Here is a 26,856-nt window from a genome sequence, read left to right as displayed (position 1 = left end):
GGCAGGCCGTGGTGCAGGCTGGGGGGCTGCGGGATGAGCAGGGGAAGCGTGGCGTCAGCCCGGCCCTTCGGGGGCTGCGCGGAGCCGTGGGGACCAGGCAGGCTCTGCAGCACTGCCCACGTTTGATTCTGCTTTGCTGCTCTCTCCCCGTCCCCCGCAGCGCTGACATGAGGCTCTGGGGCTCTGTAGGCATCGCTGACAGGGTGAGGGCATTGCTCGAGTGGGTTGCTGCTGTTGTACCGGTACAGCTCACCTGTGCTGGCTCCCCTGGAGCCAGATGTTCAAAATTATTTCAGGATCCTGCCTGGTGAAACTCACCCGAGGAATGATGCTGGGGTGGGGGGAGCACTGGAAATATAATTGGCAAGTCCAAAATGCAAAATGGATGGAGGCTTTCGCGGACAGCAGGAAAGCTATCCCACGGGACAGCAGATAAATCTCACAGCACAGCCTATCCTTAAATTCATTTTAGCTCCAGAGACAGGGAGTGTTGTGCTGTGAAAGCTGCGGTGCCAGGCCGTGGGACAGCACAGCACAGTGGCAGAATGCCGGAGCTGAGGAGCCGGGCATGTCAGAAAGATGCTGCTCCAACAGCTAATAGAGGCTACATTTTTCCTGATACAAGTACCCTTCAATGCCCATATTCAGTGCCCCAAAAAGCTGCACATCTATAACCTCTAAGAACATCAGTCAACAGAAGGTTTTCACGGCGTGAATAACCACTCAGACTTTCTGGGGACTTCAAGTGATAAAAAAAATAAATCAAGACCATTCAGAAGAGTCTTAGACAAGGCAGATGGGCCTGAGGGTATTATCTGAGAAATTGTCTATTACTCCCATTGCACCAGCCTTACTTAGAGCATGCAGAGCTTTCACCTGTGGAGAGATCCCACCCTGAGCACACAGGGCAGCACCAGCTTTTCCAAGGAGTGGAACTGATGGCAGGTTCACATTTAAATGTGCCCTTAGGAGACTGGAACAATTCTGGCCTGGGTATATGGTCCCATTCAACTCCATCTAAAGAAAACCTCCCACATTAGCATCCTCTCCAGATTCAGCTCCAAATTTGCACAGCATCAGTCACAGATTTCACATCTGAAGCTGCTTGTGGTAGGAGTCAGAGAGAGCAGTGACACCCAATCCCCTGGGCCCAAGAGCTGGCTTAGCCTCACCAGGCAGTAGCTAAAGCCTTAACAAGGTGAATTTAAAGAGCTCTTATGATCTGCAGTTACACAGACTGGCAGAATGAAGTTCCTCACTGCTGGGAGCAGATCTGGCAGCAAAGCCCACTCCCTGCTCACTCCTGCCCTTTCAGGACAGCCTGCTGCAGCCACTTCTAATCACAAGGGGAAAACCAGCATTTCTGCCAAGCCTACAAGCCTGATTAGAGGCAGTCCCATTGTGGTTGTTAGTACCAAGTCCCAGTCCCAGAGATCCCACCATCCAAGCTACCCTCATCCGTGTGTGCTAGCTTCAGTCACCAGCATTTTTAAGACCTGGAGCTCCACCAGCAAAGGTTCCAGTTCCCAATGCATGTCTGACCAAACAGTTTGTGAAAAAATAAGTCTCTGCCATTTACACTGCACATCCTACATGATTCCAGAAACAGGCATGGCATTGCTGATCTGAGAGGAGAAGTGTTTTTCGCATAACATTTTATGCGAAAGTTATCTCTTTCACCTACAATTGTTTTCATATTTGTAATTCTCAAAGGGTGTCACTCTGAAGAAGGTCCAAAAGCGAACAACCAAAGCTCTGCCAGGCCTTGGTCAATGAGGCTGAAATGGAAAGAAGCCCAGGTCCAACAAGGGGCTGTTGTTCCCACACTCCAGGTTATGTTCCACCTTTGCACAGGAAGAGGGTCCAAGCACTCAGGGCCTTGTTAAAGAGGAGCAGAGAGGACTGGTGTAAGGACAATACATGGCTGTTCTCAGCTCTCCTCGTGGGCCATTGCTCAGAGGGCTGGCTCTGACCACAGCAGAAGGGGGAATTCAGTCAGTGACTAAAGTCTGCAGCAGAGCCCAGAAAGGCAGCCACAGTCCTTTCAGTGAGAACTTTCTCAGGATCATTCTCAGCAGTAATCTCCTTCTGATACAACTTGTTCAGTTTTAGTTTTATCATTATGTTAGGCTTGATATGAGCAGTCTGTGAACTTACACTGTGGACAAGCAAAAGGCAGGGAAAGCCCAGGAGTGTGGAGGAGCACTGGTGGAGTGTCCATCCACCCAACCTGGTCAGCATGGATGCTCTGGCATTGTCATGACAGAGGGATGCATATTAATATATCTTTCTTAAGTGCAAATCATTAATTATCTTTCCCTGATCTCGTATCAGCTGTGCCCACCTCTAAAGAATCACATTGAGAATGGGCCAGAGCCACCCCTGAGCTTTAGTGTCTGGTTTAATTAGCTGATTGTAGCAAGGGCAGGTACCTGTTGGCCAAAATCGTTGTCTTTGTTGGAAAGCTACTGGCTTCCACTTTTATGGCTGGTGCCAAAGAATAGCAATTTATTTGAGGAGAAATAACTGCAGACAGTCTGTGCTGTGTGTGAGAGCAGAGAGCAGAGCAGAGGTTTGGGTAACAGTGTTCATGTCTCAGATTAAGGCAGCAGCCTCTAGAAGAGGAGTGGAGGCTGGTTGTGTCTTCCTGGCACGGTGCAGGGCCCTTCACGGAGCGACAGCCAGGAAGACAATGCTGTGTGAGTGGATTCTCTCTGTCCTTGCTCTTCTTTGGCTTGGCAGCCCCAGAGAATGTATTTCCCTTCCAACAGACGGGCAAAGGCTCTGATGGATTTGCTCCTCATCAAGAGGGAGGGAGTGCTCTGGAAAAGAAGGGGTCACTCAGTCTCTGTGGCTCAAGTTCAGGCTTTCCAGTTGGTAGAGGTTTGCTTTGGGCTGAGAATCCAAACTCACCAGGAACCCCCCCAAAAAAATGGAGACTAAAGTTTGGGACTCCTCTCCTGGCTTGCGTTTGAAGGAGGGATCCCAAAGCAAATACCGAGTCATCCACTCATCCACACTGGTGACATCCTAAACCTCCTGGGTGTCGGTGCTGCAGGTACCACCCATGCTGGTTCCCAGGTGCTGCAGGGTGTTCCAGTTTGCAGTCTCACAGCACTGGGACAAGCAGCCAGTCCAGGGAAGCTGGTCCTTTGGGGTTGCTTTTGGATTTGTCATTTCCATCTTCAGTTTGAACGCTGGCTGTGTGGCTCCCGGGGCTGGGAGGGCGCTGGGAGGAGGCCTGCCTGCTCCCGCTCACCTGCGCCCGGCGTTTGGATCTGGCAGAAAGCCCTTGAGCTGGTGACAAAGGTCTGGATGTGGGCTGGAAAGTACAGTCCTGTCTCTTAGCAACTGGTTCCTACCTCTGAGCTCTCAGAGCCGTGTGTGGGACAGAGAGCATCAGTCACGCTCCCGCTGCCGCAGCAGCGACGCGCCGAGGAGGGGATGGGGGATCAGGCCGGCTCCAGCCACCGCCGAGGCGCTTAAAGAAGCTCAGGCATTTCTAGCACAAGCAGTCATCTGTGAGCCCAATCAAAGCTCCGGTTTAATTGCTTTCCTCGTGCCCTTCTCTGCCCGGCCAGCGGCGCCGATTGGCTGCGGCAGCGGTGCCTGCCGGCACCCAGAGCTGCTCCCCACCGCACCAGGGTGGGGACGGCAGAGGCAGGAGGGAGAGGGAGGACACAGCCCGTGTATATCTAGAAAAATTCGGTGTCCTCGGGTCCTCCCCTGAACTCCTCCACAGGGCACCTGGGAATCCCCGTCCTCTCTCCTCTCGCAGACATTTGCATGGCTGTTTTCCCTCTCAGTGCTCGTTCTGCTGTTTCACCCTCGTGTTTCCTCTCCCAGCCCAAAGCAGCTCCTCTCTGCTGCGCGTTTCTCAGGGGCTCCCTTGCCAAGCACTGTTTCATAAACATTTTCACGAATCCTCTGCTTTGTCCTCCTAATTAACCATCCAATTGGCCCCCAATGGAGCCTTCACCTCTCCTGTGAAGATCCTGCTTGCACAGATTATAACCTGTCAGCTGCCAATTTATTCCTCACACAGAGGGCAGGTTGTATTAATCGTCTGCCTTTCCTGCCCCGCTTGCTTTGCCCCTCCTTTCTTCTGCTTCCAAAAGCATCCCTGTTTGGAGACACAGACTCACAAAGGGCCAGGGAGAGCCAGATGTGAGGCCACTCCATATGCCCCTCGTGTCCAGCCTGCAGTGCTGTGGCACTGAGACCAGATGTGATGGGATGAAGTGTCACACCTGGGAGAGGGATCTCTGTGGATGGATTACCACGACACAGTTTTTAAGACCAGGGTTGACTTCTGCTCCCCCCACATGTAGTCTCAGTTAAGAGCTCAAAAAAATTCCACTTGGTCATCCCAGGTTAGTGGGGAATCATCCCGGCCCTATCTTACAAGTCCAAGTTTGGCTTTTGGAAGGGTTGAGGTTCACCTGGAGTGGTTATGATGAACACAAATCAGAATACAGAGGGGGTTTACCTAAATGTAAGGGGAGAATAGAGTTCCATCTGTGTCTGTCCCCTGTGGCCCCTGCCCTGACTGCCTGTATAGGACCCTCCAGCCTTGCAGAGCCAGAGCCCAGGATAAATACAAGTGAGCCCAGGATAAATACAAGTGCCTGCTCTCACTGAGGGCAGTGGACATCTATTTTCCTGTGTTCCCATGTGGGAAAAGGCATGATAGTGCCCAGCGTGACCCTTATGGTTTCACAATGTCCCCATTTCTTGAACCCAGGGTGGGGAGCAGACGTGGTGCTGCTTGGCTGTGGCAACCGGTGTTTCCAGGCTCCGGTGTCAGGGCTGGGCTGTGCTGAAGCCACTGTGGTGTGCTGCAGCTCAATCCCTGCTGTGCCCTGACCTGGAGAGGAGGCTGGTTCAGAAGGGGAGGGTGTGCAGGCCTGTTACCCCCCCTCCAACATCCGCTGAGCTGTCAGCATTTCCCTAGAGGCACATCACATTGTTCCTGTGGGAGTCTCCGACAGTGGCCCACATACTGGGAGCTGCCAGGGCACAGGGAGCTGGCACCGGGATGCCACACATCCAGGGCTCAGCCTCTCAGCCCTGCCTGACCTTGATTCACTGTAGCATCATTTGTAACTGATTTTACATAATTTTTCTTACCACTGACAAGCTGAACTGCTGCTGCTCTGTATCTCCTCCTCCTCAGTTTCATTTTGACATCACCACGTTCTCACTGTAGGTGTGATGATGTCACCTGGCTGCCCTGACACTGCTGGGTCTATTCCTAGGCATAGAGGGGTCACCTTGCTGTGACAGGTCATCTCATCACTTGTTACAGTGCCTTGTCCCCCCTCTGACTCAAAGGATTTTGCTTTGGTAGTGATTTTTATTAGATTAGTGCTTGGTGCTGGGGAGATCGCTCACAGTGATAAGTTACTTCAAGGAAGAGCCACCTCTAGACATGTTCTGAGTTTGTGTTACAGTTACATATTGCCAGTATTCTTTAGATTCCTAGTTTTATATTTTTTCAGGATGCTATGGAATATAAAAACTCTTCTGATTGTAAATGCAGTTTAGCACCATTTCCCCCCTTTTTTTCCATTCCAATAGCATTCTCCATTAAATCACCTAAACCAAGATCCAAATAACATTAAGAAATCACTGTCCACCTTTGCAGATATATTTTTTAAAAACTACCAAACTCACATTTTAGAATCATAGAGTCCTAGAAGGGTTTGGGTGGGAATGGACCTTAAGGATCATCTCATTCCAACCTCCTGCCATGGGCAGGGACACCCTCCACTAAACAAGGTTGCTCCAAGCCCTGTCCAACCTGAACTTGAGCACTTGCAGCGACACAGCATCCACAGTTCCTCTGTGCGAAACCCGCCAATTTCAAAACAGTAAGAAACACTGCAACATTATAATAATCCCCACATAGTAATGCTTGTGATATCTTCCCTGTTGGCACCCACAGCATGGCACTTATCCCTTTCAGGTCCCTTACACCTTGGAGAGGAGGCTGATGCTCACCAGCTCACAGGGAGTGGGAAGTCCACAGCCCCAGGGAGCAATTTCCCAGGAAGGTCAACCAGCTCCACTCACGAGGCTGCAGGAACCTTTCTCTCCAAACCCAAGTGAAACAGTGCTCAGGCTGCCCCACAGCACCCAGTATTTTGTTTTCACTAAAAAAGCCAGCTCCCCCTCGCTCCCAGCCAGCAGGTGCAGGGTCACATTTATTGGGGAGCACTGTGCTTGCCTCTGCCTGCCAGATCCAGCTGCTCCTGCAGCTTCCCCGCCGGCGCACAGCCTGCTGCTGGCAGGGAGGCAGCTCTGCTCTCTTGCGCCGTGCAAAATGTCCTCTGCCTCCTGGGCAGAGCAGGCATCCAAGGAGTCTCTAAGCAGGCATCTGAGCAAGAATCTCTTCCTGCTGGGCTTCTCCTCTGTCCTACAGGCAGCCCTGGGATGGGTGGCAGCCCTGGGATGGTGGCAGCCCCATCCCCAGCCACCCACCAGACCCCTAGCACACCAACCTCCCCTTGGCACCCTGCACCTGGGCCCTCTCCACAGCTGGAGGCAGAGCTGCCATTTCCAGGCTTGCCCCTCCCAGGCTGCTCTGTTTTCATTCCCAGGCCTGGGAGCCAGGAGAGGAATAAGCCGAGGTCAGAGCAAAGGCCTGGACCCATCCCCATGGCTCAGCTGCGGCGGCTGAAAGAGCAGCTCCCTCTGAGGAGGCGCCTGTGCCCCGTGAAAGAAATGCACCTCAGCTGTGTTTGCCCGCTAAAAATAAAGCACCCGGCTCCCCTCATGAGGAAGTATTTACTTTGGGAAAAAAAAAATGTATTGTGTACAGTTCTGGCTAGAGAAACAATGTGAATGCCCCCAGTCTCGGCCTGAGTCAGCACAGAGTATTGGGAAAATTATTTCTTCCTGTACCTCAGTTTCCCCAGGAGAAATGAGCTCTCTTGGGTCAGAGGGATGCTCAGCTGCTCAGGAGGGCTGGGGCTGTTTTCACTGCAGTGAGTGGAGCTGGAGATCTAAGTGCAGGATAGGGCTCCTGTTTGCTTGGTGCAACAAGACACAAGACGAAATGCTCAGCACAGGGAAGCACCATCAGCATTTTAGCAACTGCTTTTCTCCCATTTTTCAACCTGAAATGATCAGAAAAAGTCCCTAGCAAAATATTTCCAGGAGAAAAAAGAACAAAATCTGTCAGTCAGAGCATTTCCCATCGTCTTCTTGTGGGTTCTTTTATTATGAGCAATACAGCTGATACTGTTTTCAGCCCAGTGTCTTCCTGGTGCCTATTTCTAAGGCACGCTCTGTGCCCCTGGCATGAGGGGCAAGAGGAAGAGGGAAGTTCGAGGAATCTAGCTCCTCTTTCTCCTCGCAGCATTAGCAGAGGGAGCCTGCTGTGGTTTAACATATCCCCCGCAAAAGCTGCTTTCATCCTACACCTAAATACCATGAGGAGTGAACTTCCTAAAGCCCTGGAGAAGTCTAAATATAGAAGCCAATCAAGGGCTGACTTCCCAGAGATGAGAAGTACCAAGAACAGTTTCTTGATCAAAAGTTGTAAGAGTCCATATTGAAATAAAACGTCTGTTTTGGTGCTGAAGCCTGTGCAGGAGGAGTAGTTGCAGAGGTGGGCTGTGGGCTGGTGGTGGCCACAGTGCTGGCATAGGTGGACACTGGGGGGCCATGGGCTGCCCAGGGAGATGGACTTGAAGAATTGTGGTGTTCAGAGGAAATTCTTCCCTGTGAGGGTGGCGAGGGCCTGGCACAGGCTGCACAGAGAAGCTGTGACTGCCCCATCCCTGGAAGTGTTCAAGGCCAGGCTGGATGGGACTTGGAGAAATCTGGTCTAGTGGAAGGTGTCCCTGCTCATGGCAGAGGGATTGGAACAAGATGGTTTTTTAATGTCCCTTCTAATCCAAACCATTCTATGTTTCTATGATCTCTGGAGTGCTTGATAGGAAGTCTCTGGTGTCATGGCAGGATTACATTCCATCCTATATGTCACAGTTTCTGACCCCAGTAGGTCCCAATTGCTTTGTCCTGTGCACATCCACTCCCTGGTCCAGCTGAGCATTTTTGTCAGAAGACCAACAATTCCCTTAGAACAAAATAAAACTTGTAGAAAATTAGAAAGACACTTCAAAGAGGAAAGAGCAGCAGAGTGCTCAGATAAAACCCAAACCCCACTTTTCCTCATATCAAAACAGGAATCCTCCTTTGTGCAGCAGAAGGAACCACCCAGGGCTGGAAGAAAGGTCGAGGGATGGGTGAGTGCCACAGGAATGGCACTGCTGCTGGTGTCAGCTGGGGAACCCACGGTCATGCCATGGGGTGACTCCAGTGGGGGCCAGAAGAACTCTGATCCTGACCTGGCTGGGGACAGCGGCTGCGTCCCACAGCCAGCAGCAGCTGGAGCACAGGCGGAGCAAGCGACGTGGCCTGTCTCTGTGTGCAGGGGAGGTGACCTTGAGGGACAGCTCGATACGGCTGGCCCCAAACATCCAGCTCGGCTGTCCCAGGGCTGAGGGTGACAGTGGCCCTTCCAGCCAGCAGCAGGAAATTAGTTTAACGTGCGCCTCTGTACGGGGGTGGGGAGATGCTGTGGTTGGGAGATACAGAAGGGAACACTTTCATGTGGGAAGTGCAAGGAGAGGCGAGGCCAGAGGGTCTGCTCCCGGGCAGAGAGCAGAACACAGCCATTATCAGGCAGGGCTCTGCTGGCAGGAAGCGGCTTTTGACTCACAGGAAGCTGAATTCGGCTGGTATCGGCCCCTCGCGCGAGGGCCGGGGCAGTGTTTTATCTGCTGTTGAGCACAGCAGATGGGGAAGCAGTCGGCACTCCCTCCCATCCCACTCCTGCTCCAGCAGTCCCAGTCTGATGGCCCTCCAGCATAACCCCCTTGGAGAAGGGATGCTTCCCTGCAGAGCTGTGATGTGGGGTAGCTTCCTGGGCCCCAGGAGAACTGCCAGTCCCACTGGAGAAGGCAGATATTGCCCTGCCAGGCAATGCAAGGGCAGAGCCAAGACCCTCCGTGGTGCTGGAGCCCAGAACGGGCAGTTTCCAGTTCTTCTGGCAGTGTCTACCCCAGTCAGTCTCAAGAGGAGCTGGGAGCATGCAGGCTTTGGAGAACTCAGGTTAAATGCTCCCAGGTTCTCCCAAACCCAAGTCCAAGTTGGGGAAGGGCTTGAGAAGTTGGGCAGGGTTGAGAAGTCCTGTGCATGAAACCTGCTGTCATCCCTTAGCCTCCCTAGAGCTGCCTGGGTTGGGAGTCTGGTTTCGCTGGGGTGGTGGCAGCTCACCGGGGCTTGGGGTGGAGGTCACCGTGGGCAGCATGGACTGGATCAGGTGGCAGCTGCTGGCTGTGGATCTGCTGCCCCACAGAAAACAGGGCTAGCTCATCAGTGATACAGTTTGGCTGTAAAAATCTCCCATTCTGGCAGTTTTCACACTAGGCTAGGCTGCTGAGGAATGGCCACAGGGGCTGGTGGAGACACAGCGCAGAGGAAGCTGGGTGGATGGAGGAGGTGGGTCATGGAGATGTGTGGGTGCTGCTGCCAGGCTCCAAGCAGGACCGGGCTGTGTAGGAGCGATGGCAGGGCTGTGTGGGAGTATGGCAGAGCTATGGAGCCATGGCAGGACTGTCGGAGCCACGGCAGGTCTGTGTGGGAGCCACAGCAGGGCCATGTGGGAACAAGGCAGATCCATGTGGGAGCATGGCAGGGCCCTAGGAGCTTTGGGAGGGCTTTGGGAGCCATGGCAGGTCCTTGAGGGAGGCCTGGCAGGTCTGTGTGGGAGCCAGAGCAGGTCCATGTGGGATGGGAGCCTGATGGGGCTGCGGGAGCCATGGCAGGTCCTTGAGGGAGGCCTGGCAGGTCTATGTGGGAGCCATGGCAGCTCCATGTGGGAACATGCCAGGCCCATGGGGGAGCCGTGGCAAGTCCGTGTGGGATGGGAGCCTGACAGGGCTGCGGAAGCCAGGGCAGGTCCGTGTGGGAGCCTGACGGGGCTGCGGGAGCCAGGGCAGGTCCGTGTGGGAGCCTGACAGGGCTGCGGCAGCCAGGACAGGTCCGTGTGGGAGCCGAGCCTGACAGGGCTGCGGGAGCCAGGGCAGGTCCGTGTGGGAGCCTGACGGGGCTGCAGCAGCCAGGGCAGGTCCGTGTGGGATGGGAGCCTGACAGGGCTGCGGGAGCCAGGGCAGGTCCGTGTGGGGGTGTGGCGGGGCTGTGGAAGTGCGGCAGGGCTGCAGTGGGGCTCGACAAGTGAGCAGAGCTCCAGCGGGATGGCGGTGCCCGCGGGTGGTATGAGCCCGCCCCTGCCCGCCCGTCCCAGGCTCGGCGAGGTGCGGGACCGGCCACAGCGGGCCCCGCGGCCGCCGGTGCCTGCCCCGGGCCGGTCCGCGCCGGGCGGGGCGCGGGGGCAGCGGGCGCGGGGCGGCGGCGGCGGGCCCGGGGGAGCGGATTACCGCCGGTTGCCGTGGTTACCCGCTACCTGCCGGCGGGCCCCAGCCCGGCCCGGGCGGGGGGGCTCGCCCGGCCCTGCCTCCCTCCCCGCCGCGGCAGATGTCACCCCGCGCCGCCGCTCGGGGCTGCCCGGCCGCTCCCCGTCCCCTCCCGCCGCACCGCCCCCGTCCCGGGCCGGGCGGGGGCCGAGCGTGCCCGGGGCGGCTGCCGAGAACAAAGGTGCCGGGGCTCCAGCGCCATGGCCGGTCCCTGGGAAGCGCTGCCCGGCCCGCGGCGCACCCGGGACAGCGCTGCCTGAAATGGCTGTCGCCGCCCGGGGCCGGGCACGGGAGGCGACCTCGGCCCGCGGAGGCGGCTCCCGGCAGCGATCCGCCGGTGCTGGAGGTGGCCGGGGCCGGCGGGGTGGAGCAGGGACAGGGGAGGTGCAGGGGCAGCGAGGCCCAGGAGAGTGGTCCTAGGGCAGAGGGTCCCGGGGGTTTTGGTGCTCAGAGATGTGGAACTAGAGGAGGTGGGGAAGACAAAGGACACTGGGGAGGAAAAAGACCTGATGGAGGAGAGGAGCTGAGAGGAGAGAGTGCTCACAGCTCTGGGAAGGTGGGGAGGATGAGAGGAAAAGAGGGGTGAGAATCGTGGGGCACAGTAAACAGAGACAGAGACGGAGAGACTGGGAAGGGGGAGAGACAGACCTGTGCTGGGCAAATATAGGAGAAAGGAGGATGGCTGGAAGGTGGTAGAGGGACTTTTCAGCACCTGAAATGCCATCGGCTTCTAAGCACCTCTGTCAGGGCTGAGCTTTGCTCCTGAAATCTTTTACTCCTTGTGCAGGCAGGTGACTTCTAATAAAGCCCCAACACCAGGACAGGGTAAAAGCATCCCTTCTCCCCATTCTGCTTCCCAACTGAATTTTTATTGCTATTTAAACCTGAGGGGTTTTAAGCCTTTCTGAGATATTATGGGCTCTGACTCATGCCTTGAATACTGGTGAGCAATGCTGGGTGTGGAAGGAGGAACCCGAGGGGCGTGGGCCCCTCGGAGAGGTACTTTACAGCACATGTGTCCTCTTAAATCCTAGGTCAACATTTGGATATATTGCCAGATATAAACCTCCCTAATCCTGGAGGCACTGACTTGATACAGCTTCTTATATCCAGTGGCTTTGATACTGCTTGCATCTCACCTGCTTCCCAAAGCTAAATAATCATCACGGGGAGAGCAGTCACAAGGCTAAGGAGGGGATGGAGGATCGCTGCAGGGAGTGGGATGCTGAGGAGGCAGCTCCGGCATCCGGCATCCAGCCGGGGTGGAGAGGAGAGCGCTGCTGGGTTTGTAGGGAGGCTGTAGCAATGCCCAGACCCTGAGGTTACCTTCACTGCATTTTTTCTGAAACCAGGGAGGAAACAGGGACTTGCTGGCTGTGCAGGAGGAGGATATTAACTGGTTGGAAACAATGATTTGCATACAGGGTTGGTTACAGCCTTAATTTTGAGGGCTCTGCTTGTTAGATCTGACTGTGCTTTTCCCCTGCTGCATTTTCCTTTGTCCTGTTTCTGTAATTATCCTCATTTCAACCCTGCTCTGAGGATTATTGGTCAGTAGGAAGCCTCCTAATGCCCGTTCCTCCTTGGCAGGGGAATACCCATGCCCTCGATTAAACTGAAACTCTCTGAACGGTGACAGAAGAAATTAGATCTATATTCCTCAAAGACACTCCCTGGGGCGAAGTTTCCCGACCCCCACCACGCAGCCCTGCCACCCTGCCCCTTGTGTTCGCTCTCAATATTCTCTTTGTTACAGCCACCTTCAGACCCGGCTTGGGGCTCCCTGGGGAGGGGAGAGGTGGTTTGTGTTGGAAAATCCTCGTGCCCCTGTCCCGGGTGAGCTCAGCGACCGTCCCGCTGCAGCGTGTGCCCAGGACAGGCAGTCTCTGTTCCGAAATTGGGGTGAGGAGCCAACTGTAATAGGCAGTGCTGTACATTAAATGACTGCTCCTCTGAGATGTTGGGCAGCTTCAGCAGAAGGTGGACCCACTAAGTGATTGATTTTTGAGAGGCCCTTCACTGGTGGCTTAAAGAACAGCATTTATTCAATCTATAGACTGTGTAAGATACACAGAGCCCAACCAAGGACAACACAAACGCAGGTCTGGAGACTGGCTGCGCCCTTTGCATGCAGACCCCTGCCCACAAACCCTGCCCACAGCTCCCTGCCAGCTTCTGCCTGCCCTCAGGGATGTGTGAATGCAGGTGAAAAAGGTAGTTTGCAGGTAATTTAGATGTGCAGGTTGCTGCTTAGCAGCCTGGTGGGTACCCACTGGACAACATCCATGCATTCCTTTTGGAAAGCAGCCCTTAAAGGGATGTAATACATATATATCTAGGTACATATAGATATAGACAGATATAATATTTAAATTTTTTTGTCTATGCAAAAATGGCATTTTTTCAAGGAGCAAGCTAAGTGACCTCCCAAAGTCCGTTCTTTTCTCGGTCCCCCCTGCCATTACAATAGCCACTGACCACCTCCCACTAGCCCTTCCTGCCCTGGTGCTTTGTGCCAAGTGCTGATAGCAGCTGCCGGGTCCCAGAGGCTGCCTCCCCTTCCCACAGCATACCCTGCCAGTGTGAGCTGACACCGTTGGTGCCAGTCAGCTCGGAGGAGCACTGCTCCCCACACTTCCCACTCCCATCAGTCTGTCACCACTGTCGTGTGGCAGAATTACTGCCTCCTGCTCTCCAGCACATCCGAACACACAAAGAGCTGTGCTGCTGCTGCCAGCGCTCAGCTGCTCTGCGTCTGTGAGAGGGAGGGAGCCTTGGAAAGGTCAGTGCAGGGAAGGAGGGGATGCTGGCTCCTTCCTTTAGGGGCTGTATCCTGGCATCACAGTGAAACCTTGTCCTGCTGGCTGATCCATGTCCACAGGGACTGCAGCCAGCAGGAGTACCTCACATCTCAGGGCTTCCCAGGATGGTTTAGCACCATGTGCAGGTCTAAAGAGCTTTCCCCCCCCCGTTCCCCGCCTAGCAAAACCATCCCACATTACAGAAATTGAATTTCTTGATCAGTTGTGACTCCACTCTGGACTCTTCCCTTGTTTTTATTCCTGGCCCAATTTCATTGCCAGCTTTAGCAGCACGACAGCAGCAGCCGCCACTGTCCTGGCTACAGCAGGATCCTCCCTGAAGCGATGTTTAATTTATCCCCCACATCCCCCATGCCCAAGGCAGCCCGAGGCGGGAGCACAGCCACTCTGCCCCCTCCAACCACGTTAGCCCCGGGCCGATCTCGTCACCCCTGTCACCCATCGCTGACACTAACTCAACTTGCCTGCACTGTTGTAGGGGGCAGATGGACTCTCGGAGCCCGAGGGCATCTCTCTCAAACGCGTGGCTGTGGTGGAAGATTTCTTTGACATCATCTACTCGATGCATGTGGAAAGCTCGTCGGAGCCGGGCAAAGCACCCAAACATGCCGGGCAGAAGAAAACCTACCGAGCGGTGAGAGTCCCCCCCGTGCCCCGGGCAGGGCGGGCACCGGAGCGGAGGGGCTGCGGGAGGGACAGGCCCTCGGCAACGGGGACGACAGGACAGGTAGAAGCAGAGCCACTGGCGGGAGGCAGAGGCGAGGCAGAGCCCAGTGTGCCTGTGCGGGGAGGCGTGAGGAAGGAGGGGTTTAAAGGCAGAGCAGCTGTGCTCGGGGACGGGAATCCGGGCTCCAGCGGCAGCACAGCGCGGCTGCCGGGAGAGGAGAGAGCAGGGGAATCATACAAAGACACTGTGCGTGTCTGAAGGGAAAAGGAAGAGAAATCCTCAGTATTAGTGATGGATGAGAGAATGTTTGTCCGGTCCCTTGCTTGCTGTCAGTCATCTGCCTCCCTGTCTTCCTCAGCCAGAGGGAAATGTCTCTTGTGGGCCTTGAAGGTCAGGAGCAGCCAGACAGGGGGACTGGGGCATGGCCGTGGCCTTTCCCTCCTCTCCTGCCCATCCTGGGTTTCCTCCGTTACAAAATGGAGGCAGGCACCAAGCTAAGGCTTGTCTTGGTTCCTTGGTTCTATGGATGCCAAGAATCAGCTCTATCCACCCTGAAACACCACTCTAGTTAGGTCAGGAATAATTTAGCTTGAAGTGTGCTTCTCCAGGGAGCTTGCTGTTTCTCCTGACTCTGCACAGCTCTTCAATGCAAACGTTTGGGCTCTTCTTTTACAAGAAGAGCTGAATTTACTGTCCAGAACCAAGCTACTCCCTTGAATCCCACAGCCCTAAGGACCAGGTCGCTTGGAGACAGAATTGGCTTGCTGGCAGCTCATCTCTCTGGTGTATACAATGTCACAGAGAGGTCTTTGCAGGCTGCCCTCATCTCCGTGATGATGCCTGAGGTTCTGCACAGCTCAGTGTGCTGCCAGAGTCAGCACAGGGTTGGAGTCTCTCCTGCCTGGCAGTGCTGGTGAGGCAGCCCAGTGCCCTGCAGCCTCCCACACGTGGTGAGAGTCCCCAGGGAGCAGGGCTCTGCACACAGAGCTCATGGCATCGCTCCCTGCCCTGAGCACTGCAGTCCTGCCCCTGTGGCACAGCGCAGGCTGGGGGCTGGGGCACACACTGACCCTCCCTGGCTGGGGGCAAGTGACCTTTCTATGGTCCAGGGGGGGCAGCCCCAGCAGCATGACCACAATTCAAGAACTTTCTGCTCATTTCCCCAGCAGACCACTCCGACCCTTCCCTAATTCCTTCAATTCATCTCTCTGGAGGACTAATCTGTGCCCTGCACAGCCCCAGGGGAGCAGGCTGGATCCGTCTGTTTTCCCAGGCCTGCTCACAGCAGTCAGAGAGCTTCACGCTCCACCCCTCATCTCCCTCTTGAGCTGAGATCATCACATTAGCAGCGTGTATCCCCTCCTGACCTGGCAGGACGCTGCTGGCTGGGCTGCCCAGCCTCACTCCTGCCCTCACTCCTGCCCTTGCTGCCCAGAGTGCCTTTGTTAGCCTGAGCTGGAAGGTGAAATGCTGCAGAGCACATGCCACGCCTGGCACGGGTGCACAAAGGGACGCTGCTGTGTGGCCAGCTGGGAGGCTCCAGGGTTCCCTGCCTCCTTCTCCCTGCTCCCTTTCCCCACCACTTCTGATTAGAGACACTGGAGAGTTTGCCCTTGTCCATGACCTCTGGAGGGAGGCAATCAGAAAGGGAGTTTGGATGGGAGATAACTCATCAAGGAAGCTGTCTGCTCTGCAGAGCATCAAATCAGCTGAGAAATAACAACTGTATCACTAAAATTAGCCGAACATTTGCAGCAGAGACTGTGGGCTTGCTGGAGCCAAAGAGGCAGGGAGACGGCTGAGGTGTCAGGCAGCACGCGGGGACAGTTCCCTGCCTGTGACACCCCACCACGGCTGCCACCAGCAATTTCTAGGCCCCTCATTCCAGCGTTTCTGCGGGAATCCCTTGTGCTTGTGCATCGATAAATATCGCACCGAGGCAAAGACTGAGCTGGCATCCGCTCGGCCACAGCAGAGCTCACTGGGGCTTCAGCTAAATAGGAGGAGAATCCCATGAGGACCAGGCAGTGCAGCCTCCATTTGAGCGCTGGGACGAGGTCCCTGCCTGAACTTTCCACCCATCTGGCATTCTGTGCGTGTGAAAGCCCGGGCTCTGCTGCCGCGCAGTGGAGATGGATGCGGCTCCCTCCCACCGCAGAGCTGGGCACGGCGCTGCCTTAGCCATGATCCAGCAAAGCCTCTGCCCCTGCCCCCCTGCTCTGCTTCTACCCTCTGGGTAGAAAAATGAGTGGAATTTCGGTATTTTTGTATTTAATGTGGACTTCTAGAATTTCGGAATTATTTATCAGCTGTGTCAGGCAGGAGGACGATGCCCACTGGCCAGAGGAGGGGGATCAGGACATCCTGGGCCGTCCTCCCAGCTCAGCCCCATCACCAGCCCTCACCCACGAGGTGTCTGATTGCAGCCCCACTTCCCGTGCTGAGCCCCACTTCTGCCGGGCTCGCAGCCCCGAGGACTGGCACAAACAATTGAATTTCTGTCTGCTTTATGACCCCACTTGTAAGTGCTGTGACCCCTGTGGGGGTCACGGCCCCTGGTTTGGGAACTGCAGTGCTTGGACAAGTCACTCAGACCAAACAGGATGGGTGATTAACCATAGGAGCCAGTCCAAAGTAAGAGGTGGGCTCTCCACCTTTTAATGCCTTCCAATTAAGACCAGATGGCTTCCTGGATGATGTTTTAGGCAAACCACAGGCCACTGCCACTGGGCTGCAGGAGAACCTGGGTGAAGTTTTGTGACTTATGCTACATAGGTCAGACTCCAAGATGTGATGGTCCTTTATGGCCTTAAATAACTTTGTCTACATTAAAATCGACTCATTCCTTCTCCAAATAACCCAGTCTCGATCTTTAGAAATACCGTAAAATTACTGCTGGCAGGAATTAATTGGAATAACAGGGATTGCCGGACACCTTCTGTGGGTGCTTAGGTCTGGATCTAGTGTTTAACTTCAAGCATTCAAGTTTTAAATATTTATCCTTAGCTTTTCCTCATCTGTAAAATATATATCCTACAAAGGTTCAGGAAACTTAATTCATTACTGTTTGGAAAAATGTTTTCAATTCCCTAGATAAAATATGTCACAGATGTGCAAAGTATTATTAACAGTAATTGATTGTCATTGTGGGAAAAAGTGACCTGCCCTTACAGAAGATTAATGGATTCTTCAGGTTAGTGGTGTGATGGTAATTAACAATGCAAACAGAGCTGACGAGGCCTTACTTTCACATTTGATTCTTACACATTCATAGCTTTGCTCTTCCAGACGACTCCAAGAGGGAATGAGTTTCTGGGAAGGCATGGGTATGCAGGGATACCAAAGGTCTGTTCATTTGTGTCTTGGTGCTTCACTGGCACACCAGTTACCCTCCCAAAGAGTTCCCCCACCAAGAGCTGCTCTGGAGGGAGGGATTTAGGGCTGGAGGGGACAACGTGTGGCTACGAGGTGTGCCCTTGGTTCCTATGCTCTCCACCCCATTCTCCCTCTCCCAGGACATACAGCTCTCTGTTGTTTCCTCAGATTGCAGAGACCTATGCTTTCCTCCCGAGAGAAGCTGTGACCAGGTTCCTGATGAGTTGCACTGAATGCCAGAAGAGGATGCATTTCAACTCCAATGGCCTCGAGCCCAAAGGTAAAGGCGAGTGACTTCTGCCAGCAGAGCTGACTCTGCATTTTGCACCAGCACAGTGCCACAACAGCTGCCAGATACTGTCCTGCCCAGGAGATACATCGTAACCTAAGGGTTTTCCTAACCTGGGCTATTTTTCATTTTATAACCAAGCTGAAGGAATTGCTTAAACCTGCTTCTTACAGTTTAGGGAGCAGAAGCAGCCTGGCTTTCTTTCCAGACTTCCCCAGTGCAGCCCAAAACATGGGTCAGAAATACCACAGATATGGCTGCAATCACCCACCATGTGAGGGTGGGAACCTCAATGCCTTAAAAAAAAATAACCTCAGGTTTTTCCCTGGAACTGGTAATTTTGTATTGAAATACACAGAATATGTCTGAATAGCTGAATTTCTGATAAAGAAGCAATTTACACTAAATTAATAGATAAGCACGTGATCCTGAGTTAGATAATGGCAAGTGTTTTGGCAGTCACATTTACACTGTGCCTATGTACACACACAATTAGTGTGGCCACTGAGGTGGTTGACTCATTATAGTTCTTTTGTGGACAGATCCAATCTGCAGCTTCTTAGGTCTAAGAGAGAGCAGGAGTGGGAAGAAGATGGGACTGGGTTCTCTTCTAGAGTAGCTGGTTAAATGTTTATGTGGTTGTTTGCTGAATTACAAACTTGTTTTCATGAATAAGTGCAAAGCAAGTGCAAAGTGATGTTGATTTCAGCCATCAAAATTGCTTCTTTAAAAAAACAAACAAAAAAAAAACCCAAAAACTAAGCAAACTGCAGGGAGTTGGTCTGTTTCAAAAGTGGCAAGGCAAAGTGGCTCATTTGGCAGCTCTTACCAGGAAGAGAAGCAGAATTTAAGGAACAAAAGGTGCAACAATAGAGAATTTCTAGTGTTAAATGCTGATTGCCAACTGTTTACTGCTGGGAGCAGAGCTATGGACATCCCAGAGGTTTTGTGTAAGTGGATTATGTGCCATCTATCCAGAGGTAGTGGCTGAAATGTTTTGTACTCATTATCTTTTTTAAAAACTCTCAAAAACTCTCCCAAATAGCTCTATGTGAATTCTATTAGTTGAAGCTCCATTACCACAGCACTTCCCACTCTGCCAGCTAAGGGCCTGATCGCTCTTTCCGATTACACCCAGAAAATTTTGGCTTTGCTGGGAGCAAACCTGACCTTCACACAGATTGCACCCTTTCCTTCTGTGTGACGTTCTGAGCAGCATCCAGCTCCTGGACAGGAAGGGTCAGGCCAAAAGGGATGTCACTTGTTGGCTTCACCCATACCAGGATATCTTCCTAAATGCCTGGCAGTAGCTGAGCTGCCAGTTCCAGAGCTTAGGATCCTGTTTTAGGAGGCAGCTGATAAAAAGGGTTGTTGTTCCTTCACAGATTCACAGACTGGTTGGGCTTGGAAGGAACTTTGAAGTCAGTCTCACCCCAGCCTCTTGCAGGGACAACTTCCATTAGATCAGGTTGCTCAGAGCCCCATCCAACCTGGTCTTCCTTCAGGGGCTTCCACCCACCCACCATCCCAGCAACACACACCCATCCCAGTTCAGAGGCAGCTCAGGGAACACCTGGGTCTGGAAATCCCTCCCACTGTGGTCCTGGCTGTGGGAAACATGATCAAGGCTGACATCCATCTGTCCTGAACAAATTTAGAAATTAATATCAGATATTGATTATTTTCCTAAAGCTTCTGCATTTAGCAGTTCTCTTAAAAATAAATTAGTCAGGAATACAAAGGATCCCACAGGTAAAAAGTCTTATTTAACCCCCATGAATGAAAGGACAGAAGTGCTTCTCTGCCTGAATAGTACCTAAATAGTGACTAAGTACATGTGAAAATGCATTGAGTAGATTAGATAAGGTTACTTTTCCTGGGGAAGGGTGTCTTATTTCACTAACACTATTCAGGAATTTATCAGGAGCAAATCACCTAAAAAAACCACTGGGGTCATAGAAGAATTCCTGAGGTGTATGCACGTGCATACACACATAGGGGCACATACAGGTAAAGTTTAACTCAGTAAGATGACAACATTTGAGTAATTCCCATCTCTTTTTACTTCTCTTGTCTGTGAAAGAAATCTGAATACATTTAATTTGTGATCACAAAAATCCTTAATTAAACATATCTGACATCAAACCCTGCAGGGCACCCACATAATTCATAAAAGCAAATTGTCTTGCTTGTGGGAAAGTTTGAACGTCACTGGACTTCACTGGGATCTCTTTACAGTGTTATTAAATTAGGAGTAATTCTGGTGGAGTGATAAAAATGTGAAGCTAGGATCAAAACCGTTTCTGCCTCTTCCATCTGTGTGTCCAGCATGTGGGGCATGTGATAGAGATAACTGAAAAATGAGCTAAAGGATTCCAGGAGCTTCCTCTTGTGACCTAGGATGTGAGGATTGTTCCTGTGGAGCCCCCCAGGCCTTTTAAAACAAAGGTTTTCTTTCTTTCCCAGATAACTTAGAAAAAAAAGGGGGGGGGAAAGTGTTTGGTTTCTTGGGCTCAAGCCCTTATGTGGTGCAGTTGCACAAATTCACATTAAATTTATGGCCTCTAATGGGATTGTTCCAAATTTACATCAGAATGGTTTCAGGCAGAATCTAAGCACTAAAAGATCACTTACCTCCCTCTTCCTCCCCATCTGAAGTTGCTGAGCTGCTCCTGGTCAGCTTCATTCATCTCTGCAGTGCTGAGCAGTTTAGTGGGGAATGGCAGGAGAGCAACGTATCATCCTCAGAGATCCCAAACACTCACCTCATCCGTGCCTGTGCTTCAGCAGAGAGCAGCTCGATCCCTGTTACTCTTAGCAAATGCTTTCCCAAACTCTTAGGGACTCAGCCAGCTGGGGAAGGTGGCAAGTTTTGTTCTTGTGGAAAGCTCCCCTTGCACTGGGATTTTAGCATCTTTTCATCACAGCACAGCATCTGTGCACAGCAAAATAAAGGTTTTGGGTGTTATAGAGACATATAAGTGCTCCTAATCTGTAGGTCAAAGCGTGACAGAGACTGCTGACATACAGCTATGAGAAAAGATGGAGGAATCAGTTTACAAGATTCCTAAAAGCTCTGGACATTCATATTTGGGCAAGTTGGTGGCTTGAATGGCACTAGCTTTCTCTGCACCCACAGGCAGGAATGCTCTATCTGGCCAGGAATGGACTAGATGAACCTGAGAAAAAAGCATTGTATTTCCATGGGCCCAGTCAATGTCGTGATAGAGAAGATTGGCAAAGACCTTTGTGATGTTTAAGTCAATTACAGGCAGTTTTGGGGCCACGTAATTTCTCAATCAGGCATGATAGATGTGTTTCCAGAGGTGTGGAGCATCTTCAGGTCTGCTGCGTTCCAACAGGATTTTTTTACACTCAGCATTTCTGAGTAGCAGGCCCATTAAGACTGGGTTGATGGCTTTTCTGAGGTGCTGTAAAACATGTTGTGAAGGCTGTTTTTCAAGGGGCTCTGTCACACATGCCTGTGAAACCAGTGACCCCAGAAAATTCAAGCCAGCAAGGGAGATGCAGAACCAGGAATGGAAACCTCCCACCATAAGTTCACCTTTAGCTCCTGGGAATCTTTCTTCCCCCATTGCTGCTTAAGGTCCCTGTCCAGTTGGTACCACACATCCCTTCAACATGAGCTGGAAGGCTGGATTAATTATCCAGATTTGCATCTGCCTGTGCTGAGGGCAAAGAAATCTTACTTGTAGCCATCGGCCATACCTGTGGACAAAGGCAGCTTTTCTCCTGGACAAACCCACTGTGCGAGCCTGCAAATTCAGTGTTGGAACAGATCATTCCAGCATCCTTCATGTTCTGTGTCCTGCAGGATCCATAGTGGTGGTGGCAGAGCCAAAATATCTTTGAGAATTCAGAGAAATCACTAAGAATTTGCTTTGTGGACTCGACCTGGCCAGACAGAGTGATTTGCAGGAGCATCCAAACCTGGAGCCATCTCTAGAGTTCAATGTGATGCAGCCAGAGGAATCAACAGGAACAATTTAAATTAAAGATCTCTAAAATTAAGTTTGTGTTTTAATGAGGATGTTAAAAATAAGCTTCATCACCAGATAGAGATACTTAATACGTTGCCTTAATGTTAACTCCTACCTGAGGGAATCCCAGCAAAATTGGCAAGACTTTGCAATGCTGAAGCAAGCTGCAAATAGATCCTTGTTCATCACCCCCTGCATAAATCCCATGTGCTTGGAAGTACTTCTGAGGCTTCAGCAAGACTCAATTTCTTTCTCAAATTTGGGGGACACTGACAAATTATACATTATGTGTCATTTTTTTCACAGATGACAGCAATGCTTTTTTTTCTTTCTTTATTTTTTTTTCCCCAAGACAACATCTGTTCTGTAATTATGTTCTTGGTGGGGTCATGTTCTTAGAGGAGCCTTCTCTCAGCAGGTGGCTTTTGCCAGGGATTTGAAGTTCTGAATGCCCCTGAGTTACAACATTACCTGCAGGTCCCTCATCTAAATAAAGCTTTTCCTCTGTTCTTCAGAGAGCGAGCCACCTTCCTCCTTGGTTTCTGGGATCATTGACTACAACATGCCCCTCACCTCAACCTACCTGAAGCAGATGAAGCTGCGGGTGATGAATTCCCAGGAGCAGGTGAGTGACGTGCTGGGATCTGCCTGTGCCGAGGGGCTGAACAGAGAATGGGGAGGGGCACTTTGATTCCGGGAGGATGTTTTTGGGAGTGGCTGGTTTGTCGGAGCTGGTCAGGCTCTAATCAAGCACAGCAAGTTGGGAGGCAGTGTATCCTGGATCTCCTGGAAGCTGAGCTGCTTCAGAGTTGTGCCAGCAGAGAGAGACAGAGATGGGGTTGGTTAAGTTATTCCTTGTAAAAGTCTGCTTGCTCTTTAGACATAGAGCACTTCTAAGAAATTGTTTTAAAAATATATATGGCAAGTTGTAATTTGTTTATCTCCCACTGATGTCTGGGAGCTTTAGCAGACGGGGTCTGCTAAAGACCTGGCTTTGGTTCCTCTGGGGCTCTCTTAAACTGCTCAGCAACTTGAGGGGGTTCAGCTGCAGCCGCTCCGCTCCCATGTCAAAGTGGGACACGGCTCTGTTGTTTGGTGACAGTGTTAAGCCACTGGATTTTGCTTTGGGGATGTATGGGGCACCCTGCCACAGGATTTTACCCAGGCTGTGCAATTTTCTGAAGTTCTGCAGCTGCAGAATTAGCTATGGGAACCTCTGTGCACCATGGAAACAGTCTATAAAAAGAAAACTATGTTTTACTTGCTCCCCACAATCTGCACTGGAAGCCAGTGCTGGAATTTCTTTCCAGCACACTGAAACCTGAACTTGATTTCACACATTGCTGCCAGTGGCAAGATGTGACAGCGTTTGCATGGTGCTGTGGTGGAAAACATTGCTGGGAGCCTGAGCACCCAATGGGGGCTTTTATCCAGCAGCTTCCTAAAGCGTCACTGCCAGGGTGTAAAGTGCCAAGTGTGGGTTTGCTGGAGGGATACCGAGCTCCTCAGTCACTTCTGTTGTGAAACCTTGTCACTGGAGGACAAAATGGCATCTGGTGGGAAGCACTCCTGCATCTCAGAGCTTTTTCCTTTGCACTTGTTTGACACTTGAGTGACTTTCAGGATTTGTTTCAGATTTTGAAAGGTTAAAGGCTGATGTGCCAGGTTTTGTGCTCATGATGGGTTAGGCAGTAGAACTGAGGACAATTTGGAGGACAGCTGGGCTGGACTGGACTGGGCTGAACTGAGCTGTGCACATGGAGTGGATGGATGTACCCCTTTGTGGCACCTGATTGCTGGTTTGGGACCACTTCTGGATAAATAGGCCAACATGTTCCAACCACCTTTGGGTCGTGCACTGTTTGCTGGGACTTGGTGCAGCTGCTGGCAGAGTGGCATTGCTGTGGCAGACCCTGCAATCCTTTTCTCCACCAAGGTCAAGGACTCAGGGCCATGAAAGCTGGCTGTGCTTTTCAGCACTCGAGGTGGTTGCTTCAAGATAAGTTTGCTGCATACAGAGGACCGAGTGGTTTGTATAAATGACTTGTAGCCATTTATGCATTTTCAACCAGTTCCTCTTGGCTCTGAAGCTGCTTAAGGGAAGTGTGCTACAAAGCTTCATTAAACTCTTGCATCCAGTTTATACAGGTAGCAAACTGACCTAGCAGTTTGATCTTACTCCCAGGATAGCAAACCACCCAGTAGCTGGGAGGCTTCAGGGTGGATCTTGAGTTTCTGAGCTGCCTGGTTAGGGATGCTTGTTTTGAGAACTTTGGTTGGTAATTTAGAGTTCATACCCTGAATTTTGGTGCAGCAGTTTGTACTGGAACTGTCACTAGATCGATATAACGTGCTGGTAACATGAATACTCCTGAAGCTTGCAGAGATTGGAATAGAAGCATATGTCATGTGGGAACAAAAAGGGACCAGCTGAGGCAACCAGCAGTTGTTGGTTTAGATCATAAATCAAATTATTTGATGTTATTCCCTGCCTCTAAAGTTTTCCTTCTCCTGTGCTCCTGTCGTTACACTGCAACACAGCTTTCAAAGCTTTTCAAGCCGTAGCAGCCAAGGGAAAAACCTGTTTGGAAGAAGTAAAAATTGCTGTTCACTGTGTTACTGAAACTGATTCCTGAGAGCAAAGTAAAAACGGATCAGTCCTATTGCTCAGACTTCTGAAGCGTTGAAATTTTCCATCATGACAAAAGTCTGGAGAGGATTCAGATGGTTGGACCTGCTGGAGAAAATCCAGCAGGATTTGAGTGCAGTCCCTTCTGGCATGGGACATTCCCTGGCTTCCTCTGGGGAATCAGTAGAATTTTTTAGGTTGAAAACATCTTCAGGATCATTGAGTCCAACCATTCCCCCAGCATGGCCAAGCCCACCACTAAACCATGTCCCCAGGTGCCACATTGACATGGCTTAAATCCCTCCAGGGATAGTGGGCAGCCTGTTCCAGGGCTGGACAACCCCTTTGGTGAATAAATTCTCCCTGATTCAACCTAAACCTCCCCTGGTGTAACTTGAGTGAAAACTCCTGAGGCAGCTGTGGCTGGTCCTGGAGCTGCTAATGCTGAGGCTACCTGAAGATAATACGTGTAATAATGCAAATAAGTGGGGTCAGATCCCTCCACAAGCATTCCCTGCTGATTTTATTCTTCATACTTTGCACTGGAAAGAAGATAGTGCCATTCTTTTTTCCTTGAGGAGCCTGGCAGTCTGTGTGGAGCATGGTCTGTGGAACAGGGGCTGTGTGACACAGGCTGCTGCTGTCCTTTCCCCAGGGTTAGGATTAAGGTTGCACAGCTCAGGTGTTGCAGCTTTTGGAGTTCCAGGTGTTTGCCAACTGAAGGAGCCCTCTAAAGACAGTAGAAATAATTCTGACTTTTATGCAAATGCAAAACAGGCAGAAAATTCAACGTGCTTTTAAAATTTTTGCTCTACACAGATATCCCCTGCAAGGGTTTTATCTGCCAGCATACCCAGGCTGCTCTTGCTGAGCGCTGCCATTGTGCCACTTTGCTGCCTTCCTCTCACGAACATTTGATGGTGTTAATAGAAATAAATTAAGCAATGGACTCGTGTTTCCCTTGGCTTTGGCCAAAAGCAATTATTTGTATGCAACAGCAACAGGAGAAACTCACTTCACTTGGGGTAACAATGAGTGAATTTATGCCAAAGGGGCCTTTTAACTTCATTATTCAGGGAGGAAAAAAAAGTACGTGTACGTGTAATCTATTAGTGCTGCTAAGCACATCAGTGTTAGGGCACCAGTGTCTCCAGATGGAAGCACAGGCAGAAGAACCTTAAAAAAAGCATTTTATCCCTACTTAGGGACAAAAAACTGTCAGAAGAGAAGCTCTTTATGTGGTTGCTCACAAAATGTAGAGTCCCCACAGAATATATTTCTATATATATCTTTTTGGAGTCAAAACATCTGTTCTGGGATAGTGGAAAACATCAGAGGCCCGTGTTGCTTATACGGGGTTCAGTAGGACATGCAGGTTCTTCTGGGGTGGCAATCTTCCTTTATCCCCATTTTTTTTACCAGTTCTCACATGTGTGAAAAATCAGACCCCTTACCCTTTCCAAAGTGCTGAATTAGCCCCATTTCATGGTATCTTCCAAGGCATTAAAGAATCTCTGAACTCCTGACCTTCCCAATCTAGCAACAAAAAGGAATTAATAGAAGATATTTGATATTTATCTATAATGATCCTTCCACCTCATTTTCAAATACTAAATATTAGCATTTTAAAATGATTGGTTATTCTATTGCAGCCATTTTTCAGACAGTCTTTTCTGTGTTACTCAACCTCAGCCTTGGATTTAATTTTTATGCTGCTGTTGGGCAGGGTTTCCACTGGTGACGGGAGGAATAGAAAGATTTTAAGAAGACAAATCCAGCACTGAAATGCCAGGCTCTCTCTCTCTGCTCCAGAGTTGTTGCTGCTACCTTGGCAGGAACAGTCCAGGGCCGAGTAACCAGGTTTAAATGATACAGAAATGTTTTCAAAGATTGCTTCAATGGCTGCTGGCAGAAGGTCACACAATCAGTGAATGGCAGGAGCTGCTCTTGGATGGAAAATAAGAAGAGTGTTTTCCTTGTTGCTATGGCTTTGCTGCACTGACTTGTGTTTGAGAGGGACAGAGCCTTGTCCTGCATCATCACACATCCCATCCATCCAGTAATTTCCCTGTAAGCCTGGAGTGTGTGATGGTGCGTGGATCTGAGGTGGTTTTCAGAGCACTATTTCAAGCAATGTTTTAGCTCAGATAGATGGATAATCCTGGAATGGGGGTGCAGGGGCTTAAATCCCACCGATGTGCATGGAGTTGGTCTTGTCTGGTGCTGGTGAGGATCAAGCCTCTGCAGGATTTGAGAGCTCACAGACCCTCATGGCAAGAGGCTGGTTGGCAATGTGAATTCCTCCTCCTTTTTCTCTGGCCTACCCATTACTGTGCTTGCTCACTTCAGTGTCTCAGAGGCTCTGAGAGCAACTAAGATGCATCTTCCCCTGGCAGCTCACTCGCTTCCTTCTGCTTTGGAGCCATCTCCAGCCAGTCCTGGGGGTGCAGGAGGCAGGGAGAGGAGCCTGCAGCTGCAGAGGAAGGCACACTAGGCTTTTACTTTCAGTCTGGAAGTTCAGTAGTGAGATTGCAGGCATTGCATTCTATATAGTCCAGGAGCAAATTTGGCAGAGCTGGCAGCTGC

The 26,856-nt window shown here is 51.3% G+C and overlaps 1 protein-coding gene across 1 annotated transcript in view; it reads left to right on the top strand.

Moving 5' to 3' along the window:
- NOL4L (nucleolar protein 4 like) overlaps positions 1 to 26,856 on the top strand; it is a 63,816-nt gene that overhangs the window by 4,204 nt on the left and 32,756 nt on the right. Inside the window, exons 2-4 of the mRNA XM_021527390.3 lie at positions 13,788 to 13,943; positions 17,520 to 17,631; positions 22,157 to 22,266. Coding sequence (XP_021383065.1) covers positions 13,788 to 13,943; positions 17,520 to 17,631; positions 22,157 to 22,266 — 378 coding nt within the window. The remainder of the gene's footprint in view (positions 1 to 13,787; positions 13,944 to 17,519; positions 17,632 to 22,156; positions 22,267 to 26,856) is intronic.

The sequence above is a fragment of the Lonchura striata genome, chromosome 17 (assembly GCF_046129695.1).
Source record: "Lonchura striata isolate bLonStr1 chromosome 17, bLonStr1.mat, whole genome shotgun sequence".
Lineage (NCBI taxonomy): Eukaryota > Metazoa > Chordata > Aves > Passeriformes > Estrildidae > Lonchura > Lonchura striata.
This window is presented reverse-complemented; position numbering and strand designations above follow the sequence as displayed.